This window comes from Mus pahari, chromosome 1 (genome assembly GCF_900095145.1).
Source record: "Mus pahari chromosome 1, PAHARI_EIJ_v1.1, whole genome shotgun sequence".
Lineage (NCBI taxonomy): Eukaryota > Metazoa > Chordata > Mammalia > Rodentia > Muridae > Mus > Mus pahari.
The window spans coordinates 113709175-113727518 of record NC_034590.1 but is presented as its reverse complement, the minus strand read 5'-3'; the positions used below and the strand labels follow the sequence as shown (position 1 = coordinate 113727518).

The window sequence follows — 18344 nt, the reverse complement described above, 5'->3', positions numbered from 1 at the left end:
TAGACCCAGGGACAAAATGCTTGCTCCCAGAGTGTGTCCACCACATGAAGGATGGAGGCCACTCAGGGAAATCTGAACTCTTGAATTTCTAGAAACAGCTGACAGTTGTGAGACTGTCATTTTTAGCAAAACATGAAACCAAGACCACCGCTGCCCTCAGTAAGCAGCACTGGCCAGTGCCACCAGGGGGCGCTACGACACAAGCGCTGCCCACCCAGGATGCCATCAGAAATGACACCACCTCCCCCAGGATAATTCTCTAAAACATGTTTGCATTTAAATGAAAATACTGGACGTGATGTAGCAGAGAGCATTTTTAATGGAAAATTAGTTGATAACACAATTCTGTTTCAACGTTTTCTCTCTCTCTCTTTCTCTCTCTTTTTAAGCATAACTGACTGTGTATTCCACAGCCTTCTGATGAGAAGGGCCCTGGGCCCAGCTCCTCTCAGCGCTCAGTTCTCCAGTCGGGCTTCGTTTCTTTAGGTTGTGCATTGATATGGGCTTCCAGTTCAGAAGACAAGGCACTAGAACTATTTTGTTTAAATCAGCTACATTATACATTGATCTTCTTATCAAATGTACAGTTACAGTATGGTATTATGCAGATTAGTTCAGAACACCCAAGGCACACACTTTGTTTGTTTTTAAATCAATTTCTCTATCCAGAATTTATTGAAGGCTCAATATTAAAGTTTCAGATTGGCTGTGAACAGAGTTCTAGTAGAAGTTGCCAGCAGTGGCTGCTGTGACTTTTAAATGCAAACCAAAGACTGAGCTGCAGACCCACGTCCCAGAGTGCAGGAAGAAACAGCATCATCGGGACGGGACGGTGGGGACTTGCAGGGTGGAGCCAGAGGGCTGCTAGAATCTGGGGCAGGGCACAGGACACTGCCAGATTCTACCTAAAGCAGGCAGACTGAGTGCCAGTGTCTGTGTGACCCGCCTCCCACACAGGATGTTCCTACCCAGGGCCTCTACAGGTGCGGCATGGTCCAGACCCCTGGGGGGCAAATGCCTTAAATACAGTTCAAGTACAGAGAAGGTCGGCCGGTAGATGTCCCCTGATGGATGCCCAGTTTATCAAGGGGTCTGGAAAAAGCTGTCAGACAGTGAAGCAGGGGGAGCTGACGACCTAGGAGACTCTACAGGAGGAACACAGGGAGCAAAGGACAAAGATGGGGACACAGAGGTTGCTTGGATGAAGGGTGTGCCCAAGGAGAGACCCTGTTGGGGAAGAACTCAGGAGGCCAGAGAGGCTCAGTGCTTTTCAGATATCCCTCCAGGAGCACGCAGATGGCCCTAAGCTCCTGGTCCAGATGTTCGCTAAAGACCCAGACTCTCTCTGTCTGCTCTGGCCTTAGTCCACTGCTGCTTGTAAAGCAGCACCTGCTTAGGTCAGCCAGAGAAGCCACTCAGTCTTCTGCTCCCATGCTCCCTGGCCGGCCGACAGCCCTCATCGCTGTGAGGACAGCTCTCCTTCTGGGAAAGGAGGAGGCAAGCCTAGGTCAGTCTCGGGTACCCTTGCACCCACCCCTGAAACAGAAGGGACAGCCAGGCCTGGGACCCATGCTCACAGGGGTGGTCGCATTTTTGACATTTTGCACAATTTTGAAACACTATACAAGGTTTTCATTTAGACGACGAGGGCACTTGAGGAAATGGGCCTGAGGTGAAGTGGCTGAAGGGAAGATGCCATCCTGTAACCTTGCCCAGGTAAAGCAGGCTGAAGTGTGCAAAACGCCCTATTTCCGATGACAAGCTTGCCTGCTCTGGGGGAGTCAGCTCCCTTTGTAATCAGAACCACAGCCTTATTGCAAGAGTATATTTATTATTTTTTTTACAGTAATTTTGGTTGCCATACAAGAGATTGAAGGATTTGGGGGAAAAGTGCAAAGTACAGGAACTCTCTCGCTCGCTCGCTTGCTCTCCCTCGCTCTCCCTCGCTCTCCCTCTTTCTCTCTCTCCTTCTAAATAAATAAAGTCTAAAAAGAAAAGGAGCACAAAATTAACAGCAACAAAGATAATGTGACATGTGTTGTTACACACAAACTATAGTGTGAAACATGTTCGTATTTAAAACCCAAAATTGCTAATGGGAGAAAAAAAAATCAATATTTGTGGCCCCCCTACCCGCACACACACAAAAGGGTCATTGCCAGGTCAGCTGGGTAATGTTTGCCTGTTCAATAACTCAGGAAAAAAAAAAAAACCTCACCATTTTATTAACTAAAGTATCACAAATAATTCTTATGTAAAGTTTCAGCACGTCAGCAGTCACATTGAGTTTTTAATTGTATGAATTAAATCTAAAATGCGCACGGATGCCCCAGAGTAGGGATCCTGGGGGGTATACACAATTTACAGCTTGAGAGATTTTGGTTTTGTATACACAATATTACAGAAACTAGGCATGTAAATTTATGCAGTTATTTAAATTACAGTATATAACAAAAGTTGATCTTAAAACCTGGAATAGTGGTAACATGGTCCTTATGAGCAGTTTAACATCTGGTTCCCCACTGAAGAGGGTCCTGGGGTAGGGCCTGGTCCTGACATGTCCGAGTGTGTGTGGGGGGACAATGGGTGGCAATTTCAATGAGGGACTATTGCTTTCTGCGCAAAATCAACTATGAGAGACAGAGATCCAGTATCTAGGCAAATGTGTGTTTGGGTGACTGGGGGTCAGCTCTGAAAGGTCCAGCTGTGTTTCTGTGAGCAGACACTGCAAAGCAAAGCTGGCCTATCAGCTTCTGAGGCTGACAGTCAGCTTGCTTCCGCTTGGAGGCATGTGGCTTGAAGTCTAAGGAAGGCAGTCGCAGCTTGTCACCTGCTGCCTAAGCTCAGCGTGCCCCGAGCCACCAGGTCTCTCCTGCCTAGCTTCTGCCTGACACTGAGCACAGAGGTAGGCAAAGGGAAGGAGCCTAGCGCTATGGCACACCGAGGGGACTTCGCGGAACCACCCATTGGAAGACAAGTTAATGGCGAGGCCACATTTTCACGCTCTCTGGATTCTTCAGTGGCTACCCGCAGTGTCTGGACTTGCAGCATCTCTGGAGTGTTACTCACTCATTTGCCTTGCTGGGGGTGATGGGACCCAGAGCAAGGTGCTCAACAGTCACCTGGTACCAGCTCATTGGATGATTTAGAAGTTAGGGTTGACCTGCAAAGGGTTTGGGGGACAGAATAAGATTCAAAGCTCTGGTCTCCATATCAAGGGTTGTGGTGGATGCAAGGTGTGTGTGTGTGTGTGTGTGTGTGTGTGTGTGTATGAATATGCATGTATGTGTATTGTTGTTGGAGAAACTGTGGAGTCATGGATTCTAATCCTTTTGATTAAATAATTGACCTTCAATGATGAAACTGTGGCAAAAGCTGAAAAACGACTTGATGTCGCAAGTTCTGATGTGTCCAGGGAAAGGTAATTTTTTTTAAAGGTCGCTTGTATAATTGTCCCAAGGAAATGGTATTGTTAAACCACAACCCCTTTTCCCTTTAGCTTTCCAGCACTGGGTGGCACAGAGGCTGCCCAGTAGACCAGTCACTTTTTTTCTTAAAATATTGTGCTTATGAACTATCTGTACACATATTTAAACTTGCAGTAAAGAAAGATTTTTTTTTTAATTGCTAAATTTTATGTGTTCATTGTAGCGCTGTTCCAGGCCTCATCAGACATGTGGTTGTGAGCATAAGTGAAGAAAAAAAAAAAAAAGGAAAAAGATGTTTTATAATTAGAGATGGGCTGGGCTAGTTCTGAAATGATAAAACCGTCACCTGACATTCGAGTCTCCTCTGAGCGTGGGGGAGAGGGGGTTTGGGGAGCCTGGCTGACTGCGTGGTGGCTGTGTGCAGTCAGTGACCTCCCTGGGACATTAGAGGTATTGTTTTGGGAGGGAGACATCTGGGGGCAAGAAGGGTGGGCTCAGGTGGCTGGGCCTGAGGTGAGGCTTGGTCCACGATGCTCCCCACCTTCTTTTCCACGCACACCTAAACTTTGCCACAGCCTGTGCCCCACTTTCTGTCCTCCACCATGTCCTGACCACGGGCTTCTCTGAGAGCCAGATGTTAAGACAAGCTGGTGGGATCCCCGCTATGTGAGAGAAGGGAGAAAGGCCCCTGAGTTCCACCTTTCTTGGCCTCTGAGAGCCAAAGGGCTGCCTCGGCAGGATGCTCAGCCGTGGCCTGGTGCAGATGAAGGGCATGGCATTCCATCTGCTACCAGGGAGAACAGCAGCTTCCCAATGGCAGCCATGCTTACCACAAGCCTCGGGTCCTCTTGTCCTTGTAAAAGTAGCTGCTCACCTGTTCTGACCTCTGTGGAGCTCTGCAGATATCCAATTAGAGTAAATTTCAAGAGCCCCAACCTTTCCCTCCTGGGCAGGTGCTCTGGGCAGACACCTGTCCTTGCCCTGGAGGAGGCTGTGTGCTTGGGCAGCCACACATTGGCTGGCTCTACGGCCAGGCCTCCCTCCTCCTCAGGATCGTGACTTTGTGCTTTGACTAACTCCGTGTGACTTCATTTTGGCCACCCTGGAATTATGCTAATCGGTTTGCAGAAATAGAGACAGCAAGTTAAGCAAGCAGGGCACGATCCTTTCCACAGCCACCACTGCCAAGGACCTAGGGGCCAAAGAAGCTCCGATGCACGTCACAGGAGTCGGACAAAGAGGTGGATGGGACAGTGTTTCTCTACAGTCTGGCTCAGGCAGGGCTCCACCTGGAACTGCTCGCTGAGAGCCAAGCACAGGGGAGGGACGGAGCCAATGAGCCCACCCAGAGGCCAAAGGCCTGAAGAAAGGCTGTGTTCCGGGGCTGAGGGGTAAGAGTTGCCCAGAAGGCAGAGGGAGGCAGGCCTCAGGAGGTATCTGGAGTACACTGGTATCTGCCACAGGAGGAGAGGGTCCCACATACCGTCCTTGGCAGCCTCTGAGACCGGGACAGAAACCCCCTTACTGTCCCTTTGGACAGAAACCACCCAAGATATCCGCACAGAGGGCTGGGTTTTGAGGCCCCGGTTTGGTCACACCAAGGGACACCCACAGCACATCTTTGGGTACCCAGAGACAAACCCACAGACCGGAGATTGGTGCTGTCAGCCTCTGCTTGGCCACCACACATTTCAACATAAGCCCATCTCTACTTATAAGAAAGGAGTCTGTGAAGGCCCAGGGCAGCCACCCTTATCTGTCCAGCAGCTGTTTCAAAGCCCTTTCTATGTTCATCCTATGCCCAACTCGAGTCACCCCAAGATCTATCAAGTCTTCCTTCTGGAGGTTTGGCAGGTGGCTGCCGTCAATCTCATTGTCCATGAACGTCTCCTTGTGTTCACCCAAGTTCAGACTTTCCAGCCAGTCTGCCACGTCTGGTTTCGTCCACAGGTGGACAGGCTTAGTTGTAAAAGGCTTATTTGAGATTGGCTGTTGCAATATTGAAGGAGATGGTGACCTGCTGCGTCCTGCTGGGTTCAAGCCAAAGAGGTCCCCTGCAGGGGATTGGCTCGGAAGGCTAAAGACATCTGAGAGTGTGGGGGAGGGAGAGGCTGCGGCTGCGGACGGAGGGGGAGGAGTGGGCAGGATCTCTTTGCTCAATTCCGTTGGCGAAACCACAGGGCTTGGGGCGCGTCTAGGTCCTGAGGTTCTGCTTTCATAGTCGGGGGGCCGGCTCTGCAGGGTGATGGGCTGGGAGGTGCCGGGGCGGACAGTGAAGGTGACCGTCGTGCTCCGTGTACCTGAGACGGTGCTCATGACCTCTGGGCTTCTGAAACAGCAACGACAGAGAAGAACCGTCACTTCCGGGTCACCGAGGAACATGGGATGGGAGGGGGAGGCACCCACACCACAGCAGAGGGTCTGTGCTGGCAGTGATACAGACGGCCATGCCAGTCAGAGGGGTGTGGGTGGAGCACAGCACAGCAAGCCAGCCACTCACCTGGACCAGGCTGGGTAGGCACCTGGAGAGACCCCGTGTGGAGGCCAGAATCAGCTCAGGCCCTCTGCAGCAACATACACCTCCCAGGGGATTCCCTTTCTCAGTAGCCTGTTAGGGCTCTGCTTAGGGTTAAATTTCTTGGGTTTCGGACAAATGCAGGGCCCGCCCTGCACCAGAAATGGATGTGGGGTTGGAATAGATTTTTTTCCCTGGATGCGCAGGGCACAGAGCATCCAGGTTGCTAGTGGGTCCCAGGCTAAGTTCTGCACGGGGCCTCTTCATAGAGAACCTTGCCTAGCACTGACTGGATAGTTTGACAGCAGGCCTCAGGGTATACGAGTGCACTCCCTACAGGCGGAGACTTGCTGGCAGGGTGGTCCGCCCCTATTACCATAGTAGACAGAAGGCCCTTTTCCCAGGGGTGTCCTTCCTGCTACATTTGGGTAGGCCAAGTCCTCAGAATTGGAAGAGGCAGGCTCGACTCTCACAGAGCCTGCTGTAGGTGGGTGACTTGCACTGGGAGGAGGACCTCCTGAGTGACTACGAAGTTCCTCTTCTCACCCATCTATCTGGAGGTGGTCGTTCTATAAAATGTGTCCCCTGATCATGTTGGTCAGGGCCGCTGAAGACCTTCTAGTCACACACCTAGGAAGGCGAAGCCTCTCTCCGAACGCTGCTTCCTGCTCTATTGCCAAACTGCAGACAGCACCAGGTTAAAGAAAGTAGGTGCTTCTCTTGACCTGGGCTCACCCACATGAATGTGGACACACCACACACCTCTTATTTCTGGAAAGGTCCATCCTGCCATGGGCACAACCTAGACTGAAATGGCTCAGAGGTTAGCCCCGTCTTCATGTCCGGTGTAAACCGGTAAGAACTGAGGGCTCCCCAGTCCACCTCATAATGTCATGGGGTGTGATGTCATGGGGCCTGCTTTGAGCTAAACTCCTTACGATGGTGTCAGCCCACTGAACTTTAGAGACCCCTTACTTAGTCCCCTTGCAGGGCACATAGATGGTAGTAGACGAGGACCTCCTCAGAGCGCAAGTGAGGGGAAAGAGTCTGAGGCAACATACAGTTGTCCCTGGGCCTTCCGCTGCCTCTTTCTCTTCCTGGGATGTTGTTTGTTTTCTTTGCCTGCTGTGTGTCTGGGTGAAGCCATTAGCAGGTGACCTCTCTGTTCTGTGGACTATCCCTACTAGGGCTAGCAATGATTACTTCAAATACTGGACACTACGGGGGAAAAAGGAGGTGTGAGTTCGGTGGGCTAGGACTCTGCTGTGGGAGGGAGCATTGGACCTGCAGCAGTGGCTTCTGGGAACTGTAGGTACCTGTAAGTCCCAGAGTGCCCTCCCACCGAAGTTTGCTCCGAGAGCCTGTCCCTGCAGTGTGCGGGTCATCTTAGCAGGCCTGAGGCAGCCCATGGAGTTAAAGTCCAGAAGCCCATCTGGGCTTTGCAGCTTCGGGGGATCTCTAAAGATTCAGCTTTAGGTAATCATGGAGAGGTGGGCCAGGGACATGTTAAGGGTCTGCAGAATATGCCATGTCACCCTCTGATTTCTAGGTTGTAGGGTAAGCCACTCCAGGTTCAGCCTGGATAAGCATTGCAGTTGCCCAGGGGCTCTTTGCAACTGGGGAGGGGGGCACATTTCTAGCATGTGACACTTCAGGATGGGGGAGGCAGGGGGTGTCCTGACCCTTATTTTGGAGTCATGTGGTTGGCATGCCAGTACCCTGAGGGCCAGCAGATACCCAGGCACTGCTCTGAAGGGTCTCTAAGCCAGTACCCTGGACTGGGCTAGCCTTCTGGTCAGGATGGATTCAGCCAGCAGGCAGCTGAATCTGGGAAGCAGAGGTAGGAGCAGAGACAGTGACACACGGGGCGGGGGGGTGGGGGGACACACGAATCTGGACAGGCCGCACTTACTTCTGCTCAGCATGACCCTCTTCTGCAAACAGCGCCATGGGAGCAAATGGAAACGACACAGGGGACGGTTGAGACCACACTGCAGAACTGACTGGAAAGCAAGGAGAGGCAGCAGCCTCCTCACCGGTGGAAACGGTTGAACCCTGGCTGAACGCTGCACCCCAGAGCCCTCTTGGCAGGCAGCCCAGTGGCTTGGGGCAGACACTCATATGAGCAAGGGAACCTACACTTTGCCTTCTCTGGTGTGTCGTGAGGCACTGAGGAAGAAAGGGTCCCTGACAGGTGGCTCACATTTCCCTCACTTGGCTTTGACTTGGAAAGAATGAATCTTGTTCCCAGTGGACCCAGGCCAACCAGCCCAGGCTAGGGTTCTGTATCATGTTTACACCCCAACATGGTGGTCAGCCTAGCGGCTAACGGCATGGATCTGGTCTGGCCACATGCTTAGGGCTTACCCGTACCCCACCCAGCATGACAACCGCCGAGTTAAGTTGGACTGGCCTGCCTGCCTGCCGGCTTTGCTCTGTGCCTTCTGGGTAGCCTGCCTCCTTCCTGGTGAATCACACAGTGATGACTCACAGGATCCTCCCGTGTGCGCAGATCATTATGTTGCTAGGCAACGGCGGGGCTGCTGGGCGGCATATACAGAAGTCTGTTACCCTGATTTAGAATAGATACACACTCACAAACACCCGCCTCTGGGAGGATCATCTCTAGCCTGCTTTTAAAATCAAATTCATTTAAAAAATGTGAGAATTAAGAAACAAAACAAAACCAGCCCCAGAGCGAATCCAGCTGCTCACAGCCGCTCTTCACCTGTCTCTCCTGGCAGGAGCTGATGAGCTGGGGAGGTGGATGGATGGGCAACCAGACTCACACTGTGGTTACTCAGTTTGGACCTGAGCACAGGTGTGGGCCAGAGGCTCCTCAGGGGCCAGCACTGATGCTAGGGTTCTGAGGCATGGACCCTCAGCCCCAGGCTGTATGAGGCACTAAATTCTAAACTATTTGTCTTCCCTCCTTCCTTCTCTCTCCCCTCTTTTTGGTGACTTGAGACAGAGTCTCCCTGTAGCCCCAGGTTAGTTTAGAACTTGTTGCAATCCCCCTGCCTCAGCCTCCCTAGCAGTGGCATTACAGGTGTATAGAACCCCATCGGGCATCAGCCTGCTTTCTTATGAAGCTGCTCTGCCTATCCAGGCTTCCACAAATGGGGCGCAGGAAGGAGAACCGGGCCATGTGTTTGCCTGAGTTTCAGAAGCTGGGACCCCCTCAGCACTTCTGATCCTGGTGCCTTGCAGTCACCACGGGCTCAGAGAACTGTGAGGACTCTGCTCGCTCTAGGCCTCTCTCCAGAATGGGAGCGGAGCACGTAACCAGAGGAGTGGCTGAGGGACATTGCCTGTTTTCAGGCTGAGGAAACTGTCTCAGGCTCAGCACACTGGTGTCTGGGTTCCCACCTTGCTCACAAGTTGCCAGGACAGGAAAGCACCTACTTTCAGGAGGAACTGTTCACCTGTGATAGGCTCTGGTCAAAAGAAGACCAAGAGAGAAGACTCGACAGGTCTAGAGAAATGGCTTAGTGGTTTAGAGCACTGGCTGCTTTTTTTTTTTGTTGTTCTGGTTTTTTGAGACAGGGTTTCTCTGTGTAGCCCTGGCTGTCCTGGAACTCACACTATAGACCAAGCTGGCCTTGAACTCAGAAATCCGCCTGCCTCTGCCTCCCAAGTACTGGGATTAAAGGTGTGCGCTGCCACCGCTGCTGCTGCCGCCGCCACCGCCACCACCACCGCCACCACCACCACCACCCGGCACACTGGCTGCTTTTGTAGAAGACCCAGATTCAATTCCCAGAACCCACACACATGGTTCAACCATCTGTAACTCCAGTTCCAGAGGATCCAGTGCCCTCTTCTGCCCCTGCGAGTGCTACCTGTACATGGTGTATACACACACACACACACACACACACACACACACGCAGGCAAAACATCCATTGCACATAAAAATAGATAAATATGTTCTAAAAAGGAGACCTGCCGTTTGGTGGTCAAAGGAAGAGACTCTGTCAGACTAGTCACCTCAGCATGTGGATAGTGGCAGAAAGTGCTAGGCCGTCCCCACCAGGGTTCACCTCGCTACTAAGTGCTGCTCCCGGGCAGTGCCATCACCCTCCTGCTTTGCTTGGTGACTGAGGTACCAGAGCTGCGTGGCAGTGCAGAGAGCTTGAGATGCCATGGAACAGAAGCCCGTGGTCTGGGACCAGGTAGTCGCAGCAGTTTAACAATTGTATTGATTAATTTCAGAACAGAGAAGCTGGATTAATACTGGTGACCCAGCTGAGAGACAGAGGACGCCGGCCATGGTCGGAGGACTGCCCTGGGAGGACAGCAGGGGTGGCAGGGGTTGAGTAAAGCCCCATAGGCACCTGGAATGCTGCCTGCCCAGGGACCGTGGGCACCTGAACCTCCTCAGTATCCCTGTTCCCCTCCCGTGTGCTTCAGCAAGGTGAAGGCCGAACTCTGTCCCTCGTGGACTCACCACACAGTGCTGGCAGTTGAGTGTATGCCACACCCTTCGAGAGGAGCCATGAGGACTCCCTGGAGCACTCCCTACCCTGTGCTCTAGGGGGAGATGGACGCGAGCTGAGGTTTTCCCCACGGATGCTGGAAGAGAACAGGTTTCATCCTGCTGAGGGATGTGATGGCTGGTCTCTGGTCACAGACAGCTTGAGGAGTCAGTGCTTATAGACAAGCAGCCGGGTCTAGCTCTCCAGTGTCTCCAAGGTACCTCTTGTCTCTAGCAACAGAAAGCACCCCACTTCAGCACGGACCTTGAAAGCATCTTCCTCATGTTACGCGCATCCCGGGAGTGTCCACTCCTGGTAAGCTGTGGTAAGTCTGTGCATGGTTTTCATCCCTTGGATGCGACCCTGTGTCCCCACAGCCTGCTCACTCCCTGCCTGGTGGCTTGACGCTGACTCCCCCCCACCCCCCATGGGCACAGAGTCCGTTCTGGCCCAGTTTCACACTCTCCACCCACCGTGTCCCAGGCTCCATGCTTCTGGTTTCTGCATAACTGTCTCCTGTGTGAGCTTTAGGTCACTGAGATCCCCTTCCTCAGAGTGCCAGCTCTGTCCTAGTTCTGTCCTTTTGGAGCCTTGTCTTCTCCGTGGTACTTGTCACATACAGTTCTGTTGTTTAGGTTTGGCCATTTCTCACCTCAGGAGCTGGCACTCTCCGAGCGAACAGTGGCCATGCTTTCTTAACAGGGATGTGCTTCTCTTAAATGACAAATTCTGAGCACTATCTGGTGCCTGGTGTCCTGGGCCATCAACAGGCTGCCTGAGTGGATGACAATGACTACGTTTCCCAGCTGTGGAGGACTGCAGAATCCTCTGTGGTGATGTCCTCTTGTCTCTTCTTTCTTGGGCTGTAGACAGTGGTAGCAGCTTAGTAAACTCCCTACCATGGCTGGTCATTGGCCCTATGCGGCTTTAACCAGGACACCTAAGTGCTCTGCTTAGATCCATGAAAATAGCAAAAATGTGTGTCAGGCCTGGTACCTCCACTGTGGGCCAGATTCAGATGACAGGAGGCCTCTGAAAGCCAAAAGCCCTGTCCAACAGAAGGACATGTCAAGGTTACCCATGAAATGTTTGCATATCCATTCCACAGGGCTGAGGCACCACCATACCCTCTGAGGGGGAGGGTGGAGCTGCAGAGTAGGAGGCGGAGCTACAGAGGCAGGGGCGGAGCTACAGAGCAGAGGGCGGAGCTACAGAGCAGAGGGCGGAGCTGCAGAACAGGGGGCGGAGCTGCAGAGCAGGTGGAGATGCAGAGCAAGGGGCTCCATGCTCTGCACCCAACTAGGACTGGGAAGTTTGTGGGCAGCTAGAAGAGATAGAGATTGTAGGTGCAGACCCTATCCATCAGCTTCCTTCACTTGGGCCTGGTCTGACTTCTACCTGTGAGGCTGCATCAGCATCAGGCCTGTAGCCAGAACTGCTCACAGCTTTGCGCCATGGTCTTGCAGTGTCCCTGATATCATACACTAACATATATACAAGTATACTGAAAGAGAGTTCCAGCTGACTCTTTCAATATATTTGTAATTAAATGTGTATAAATTCCACATTGTTCTGATCTTGGGGTCAGTCTACTGGGTATACCAAACCCTGGGTATCCTAAAGCTAGGCTGCTTACACCCCAGGGAGCATGTGCCAGGCCTTCTAACTCTGCTCTTCCTGGTGCCAGCATAAGACGGGGTCTCTCGGAGCTGGCAAGTAGCAAAAGGACCATTTTTCAAATTACAAGCACAGCAAAGCTCTTGCCCATGTGGTGGAACCACTGAGGAACACGCCGAGAGCCAGTCTTTCCTTGGTGAGCACGGTCATTCTTGAGGAAACAGGGTCTCTCTGACTTAACGTGTGTCACTTCAGAGAGTCTGGCCAGTTTTCAGTTACAACTTCAAACCTTTATTTTCTTTCTCTCCATTTGATTCTGAACCTCATTTTGCCCAGGGTTGTCCACAACTTAACTTTCAGAAGCATTTACAAGTGGTGGCAAGATGCTCAGACTGAGTGAACCTCCAGTTGTCATCCTGGGCCCACCAGTGAAGGCAGCAGCGGAGAGATGTCCGCGCAGTGTAGGCAAGAGGCCAGTGCCCCAAGGTGAGAGGCAGAGCTCGGTCACCTGCATGCATGGTTCTGTGAACGGCCATCCCAGCCTGTGGTCCTCTGTGTCTTGCAGTCGCTACTGGCATCCCAGGACCCTAAGCCCATGCCCAACCTGGCGCAATCCTTAGATTTGAAAAGGAGGGTCAGAGGCCCGTGCTTCTACTGCTTGAGGTCAACAACAGTCATCTCTCCCCTCATTAGCAGGGGAGATCTAGGTCTAGTGGCTGTTCCTGTCTTCTCAGGAGCTCAATCTTGTAGATGGTCTTCAGTGGTGATCCCTTTCTCTGAAGCCAAACCCCAGCCTCAGCTTCTAGGACCTTCCCATAGAGTCCCTTTGACTCTTTGCCTCAGATTTCTCTCTCTGCAGGTTGATGGCCCTGTTGCTGGTACCTATGTGACAGAATGCCCGATGTCTGTCGGTGCTCTGTAGGTGTTGGCTAAGGTCCTTGCTCCAAGAGGCCTGCACCAGGAATAGACTGGCTGGGTGGTGCCAGTATGTTGGTGATGCTCTCTGAGCCCCCAGCCCACAACTGGCACCTACCTGGAGTAGGGAAAGATAATAGTCCCAGCACCCAGTGGAGGGGAAGTCTCCTTCCCTCTTCTGGGAGCCACCAGACATTGTCTAACCAGAAAAAGAAAGGCAGCAGGGGTCATCTGCTGCCATTCAGAAGGCAACCCCGGTCCCCCTGCACCCCCGCCCAATGCCAGCGGCCACCTCAGCTTCTCTCCTGCTGAAGACTGAGCAGCTATTATAACCTCGCTTTTAGCCCTAACATGGGAGGCTGCAATGCCTGCTCAGCCTCTCTGAAGAATGGACTTAACACCTAAGATCATGCTGCCCACTTGTGAGGAACGCTACCCCCAGGGCTTGCAAATGTTACTTTCACAAGAGGCTGTGACATAAAAGACTCTATAGAGGAAAAGATGAACCAAGCATATTCCAAGGTCGCTGTGAGACTCCTGAACATGTTCAAAATGTGCAGGTGTGTGGTTACCTCCCCCCCTCTTACCCCCCCCCCCCCAGGAATGGAAGGCTTCTGCAGGCCTGCCCGAGCTAGCAGGGAGCCCTGGGAGCTTGCTTCTGCACACCACCTGTAGCAGGTTTCCTGTTACCAGGCGGAGGCATCCGCACACTTCTTTACAACAGCCGCCAATCAGTATTTCCCAAAGGAGTTAAGGAGCCGTCCAAGTCCTCCATTTACAACCACAGCAAAAGGTAACAGGAAGAATTGTGGCTCCCAGCCCAAACCTCAAGACTCAGATGCAGTGTGATGTCCCTGATTAATGGGCTCGGTTGTTTGAATCAGATGCCTGCCCAGCGGGAGAATAAAGAAAGACTTCATTAGTCAAACTGATGAAACCTGAGCTCAACTGTCAGCGTTACACACACGGAAGCGGAAAGACAGCACGCGTGACATCACACACAGGAACAAAAACAGAAAGGCCACGAGTGAGGGTGGGGCCCGCAAGGCTGTCGAGTACCATCCTGAAACCACACAGTCAAGGGACTGTTTTAGAACCTTCTGTCTGGACTTAAAAAGAATGTGTTTATTCTACCCCCATCCCAATGAAGGTAGCTCGTTAAGCCCTACATGAGGCTGGAAGTGGCCCATCGGGCGCGGCTGGCAGTGATTCCTTTGTGATGTCTGCCCCTGGGTGGGGTGATGCAGCGGAGGGGCAGGTGTTCATCTGGAGCAATGACCCCAGCTCCTTCCAAATCCTTCCTTCCTCAACCCCAGGGGGGATTAAGGGAGAGGGAATGGTACACCCACGTTCAGACACTGGCCACACTGCCTACCCTCCGTCCACCTCTGCTGACCAGTTTGGGTTTTAATGGAGCTCTGCCTGCCTTTGAGGTCGTCCTGGCAAAGGGCCGGAGGAAACGGAGCAGAGACCAAAGCTTCCTTCTGGAAGCGACCGTGGGCCTGGTCCCGTGCAATCTGGTTCCTTTATGTGTCTTTAGGAGGGTGTGTCATGGGCTGTGTAGCAGCCATGGCCTTGGCTCTGCGGTAGTCCGGTGACAGGAGGATGGTGGCAACATGGTTATAGCCTAATGGGTGTGGCAGAGGCCATGCAGGTCCCCTCTTCTCGACTGCATAGGTGGCTCCCCAATGGTTTTTCTTGGCCAGCACTGGACCGCACATCCCCAAGCTGATTGGGAACTTACCTTGGAGTGAGGTTGGCCGACTTGGCTCCCACCGGCAGCTCTAGCCCTTCCCCAGGCTTGACCGACTTCCCCCTGTTCATCTGCTGCAGAATGGAGTTTAGCTCACTAATGACATTTGCCTTTGGGCCTGAGAGAATTGGGCTTTTGACCTCTGGAACGTCACCCCACAACTTGGAGGTCCTTGGCTGGATGACCTTCGCCACACCGGCCTGGGCACTGCCCGGCGGGGGCGGGGGTGCAGGTGGGGGGATCACAAAGCCATCTGTGTCCTCTTCCGGGAGCGTGTCTTGGTAAAGTGCGTTGCTTTTGTGAACGATGGGCTTCATTTTTGGCTTTGGAGGTACTGGGGGCTTGTCAACCACGAAGGCTTGCCCGTCTGCATAGACTGTGCAGGTGTCCATACTCTCCCCGCCCTCCGAGGACAGCGTGGAGATGCTGGACACTGTGGAGATGGTGCTGGTTGTCTCCAGGTGGTGGTCGCTGCTACTCCGGCTGTCCACCTCCTCAATCCCCGAGTCGGTGACCGCGTCGAAACTTTCGGGGGGTGGCAGAAATGAGGAGGGCAGACAGTTTGAGATGCCGGCTGGCTTCTTACTGTCTGTGGAGTTGGCTGGTTGGCTGGAGTTCAACGAAGGGGGCTGAGGGGTGTCGTTTTTCTTCTGCTTGACCAGGTCAGCCAGAGCGGGGACTGAAGCCGCCCGGTCATCGGGGATATCAAAACTATTGGCGAATTCCAGGGGAGGAGGCAATGGTTCTGTGAAAAGAAAGTCCTCATCCAAGTCCACGGACGCCAGAGGGGGAGGGGGGATGCGGAATGGCAGAATCACCGCCTCTTCCACGGAGCCCGCCGCCACGATGGTCCTGCCGGGCGCGGCGGCGGGCTCCGGGGCAGCGGAGATCTGTAAAGCACCTTCGGTTTTGGGAACGCCTTCTGGCACTGTGGAGGGTGAGTGGTCTGGCTTTGTATCCCCATCCTCTCCGTCCTCTTCTTCCTCCAGGGGTGGCCCGGCCATGGGGACGTCCACCGTGTGCACCATCAGTAGGCCGGCAGACTTCTGCTGGGCAGTGTCTACGATGTTGATCAGCATGTTCTTCTTGTCATCCGCCCTCCGGTCCTTGCTCAGGTCCGTCTCATACTTGTTCTCTGTTTCTTGCCGTCGCAGGGGACCCCTGGTGTTCTGTCTGGTGACGGGAGGAAAGCCGGACTCCACACTGGGCCGCATTTTGGTATCGATGTAGAGAGGCTTGTTAAGGTCGGCCTTGGGGGCCTCCCCCTTGTGCCCCTGCTGGGACTCCTGCATGGCTCGGTCCCTGGCGGAGAGTGCCAGGGCCAGCGGGGAGCTGGGGTCGAGCAGCCGCCCTGTGAGTGGGTGCACATAATTCTCAGGGCCAGCTGGGCTGCTGCTCTTGAGGGGGGCTGCTGGGCCACTCTCAGGGCCCTTGGCTTTGGATGTGGAACTCAGGGGTCCCCCAGCCTCCCCCTGAGCACCAGCCTCACCACCACCTAGGAAGTGATTCTCCAGCTCCCTGGGTGCTGTCCCGGGGGTAGGCAATAGCGGTTGTTCCATTTCATCCTCGTCACCAAACCCACCCTCCTCGTGGAACTTGGAGGGCTGCATCTGGGGAGCAGGCGGCCCCAGACCCACGTCCTCATCTCCCAGGTCTGTGGAGAGGAAGGCCGGGGAATTCCTCCTGGCTTCCAGACGCTTCTCCCGGTCACGCACGGCCCCAGCGATGGCCGCAGCAAAGGGGCTGCTGACCGTGAGGCTGTCATCTGGCCGCAGCTGGCCGGGCTCGGTGGCCTGGGGGTCGATCTCCATGCTGCTCCCCTGGCTGCTCTTGCCGCTGCTGCTGGTGGAGGGTTCCTTGACGATGATGGTGGGGATGGGGATGGAGCATGTCTTCTCAGGGCTGTCCTCCACGTTGGACTGCTTCACCAGCACGCCCTTCCGCCTGGCTGGCTTGGCGGGGACGTAGACGGCCTTGTTGGCTATCTTTCCCACCTCTGAGTACGGGTTCTCGGGCATCTGTCCCCGCTTGGTGCGGAAGGCAGCCTGTGGGGCGGGGCTGCGGCTGTAGATGTCTTCTGAGTCCAGGGAGAAGCGGTCCAGCTCTCTCCTGTAGAACATTCCCTTTTCCCGCATCATGGTGGCCACCGTGTCAGACCTAGTGGCTGGGGGCACCTTGGCGACGACGGGGTTCTGATTGAACGCGGGCTTAATTGTCCCATAGACTCTTGGAGTCGGGGACCTGGGGCAGTTGTATGTGGTGGGGGAAGGTGGAGGGGGAGAGGGGGGCACAGACTGTGGCGGAGGGGGGATGTCCTCAGAAGTGTCCGGCATGGACAAGCTTCGGGTGAACTTCAGCATTGGGGGAGCCAGAAACTGCCGCTCTTCCTCTGTTATCCCTGCAAGCAGAGAACACAGTGTTTTAAGCCCAGCAACCACAGAGTGCACTGGAGTCCTCAGGACTGTGCAACACACTGTGTTTCCACAGACTCAGACGGGAGACACTTGTTAGGAAGCACAGCACAGGCCAGGATGCTGCCGTTAGTCACACACCTTCTAGGAGCCAGAAACAGAAAGACAGATATTCGATGTAATGAACGCATGTAGGGATTTGCTTCTCTGGGGCATAGTGTGGTGTCTGTCTGGAGTGAGGCAAAGGTGGCAAGTGCCTGAAACAAGGCCAAGCCCTGGAAACCCGAACCCAAAGTTGTGGTTGTGGGTACAAGTGTGAGGTACAGGTGACATCCGTCTTTGTCTCTTTCAGACCTAGTGAGGGCTTCTAAGGAACTGAGGCTCTCTTCTGACTCTGAGGGGTTATATGAATGGCATAAAGGTCAAGGTTGCTGTCCTTCCTGTCCAGTTAGCAGGTAGACCTGCTACCTTGCTAGCATAGCTGTCTCCCTAGTAGTGTCCCAAATGTGCAAGGAGGACCTGCTCCTGTTACTGCGTGGTCTTCTCCAAGGGGACATTGACCATTTTCGTCACCTGCTCCTGCTGGGCTACACTGAAGGCTCTGTGTGTGTTGAATTCCTCAGCCCTCAGCGGGTGGCTGGCTTGAAAGAGAGGGGCATTCTGGCATGGACTCTGTCCATGAGGGGAGGGGGACTTGATTTCTCTACCTAGTCCTGGGCCACAGCAGCTACAAGATGCCAGTCAGCTACTCCATGCCAGCTGCCATGTCCATGGAAGCTCTGACATGGGCCTGTGGGACTCTCTGGAAAGCTGAGGTTGGCTGTCATGGCTAACCAAGCCTTGATGACTTGGAACAAAGGCAGAACCATGTTCTGAGACTTGACTGGTGATAGGTGTGTGTGTGTGTGTGTGTGTGTGTGTGTGTGTGTGATGAGTGGGGGTGTGGCTGAAGCTACAGGGTGACCTGAGCTTTCCCTGGGTGTATGTACCAGCTGGTGTGACAGTACAGCCTGAGACACACAGACAGAAGCAGCGTACACAGCGCAGACACCAGGGATGAATTCTCAACACAGGGGCATGCAGGTTTTCAGAGGCAACAAAATGAATTACTTGAAATTAAAAAAAAAAAAAAATCCCAGAACAAACTACAGTCACTTATTTCATGAGAACTCCCGTTTGATAAGGGTATTCCAAATTGAACATACTCCTGTGGGAGGCTAATTTGGC

At 53.5% G+C, this 18344-nt stretch overlaps 1 protein-coding gene across 2 annotated transcripts in view; it reads right to left on the bottom strand.

Moving 5' to 3' along the window:
- Positions 1 to 296: 296 nt before the first annotated feature.
- The window catches only part of Shank2 (SH3 and multiple ankyrin repeat domains 2), a 444659-nt gene continuing 426611 nt past the window's right edge, over positions 297 to 18344 (bottom strand). For both annotated transcript variants that reach the window (XM_021202679.2, XM_021202690.2), the window contains 2 exons: positions 14698 to 17104; positions 297 to 5757 (listed from right to left, as the gene is read on the bottom strand). In XM_021202679.2, coding sequence (XP_021058338.1) covers positions 5181 to 5757; positions 14698 to 17104 — 2984 coding nt within the window. In that variant the 3' untranslated portion in view covers positions 297 to 5180. The remainder of the gene's footprint in view (positions 5758 to 14697; positions 17105 to 18344) is intronic.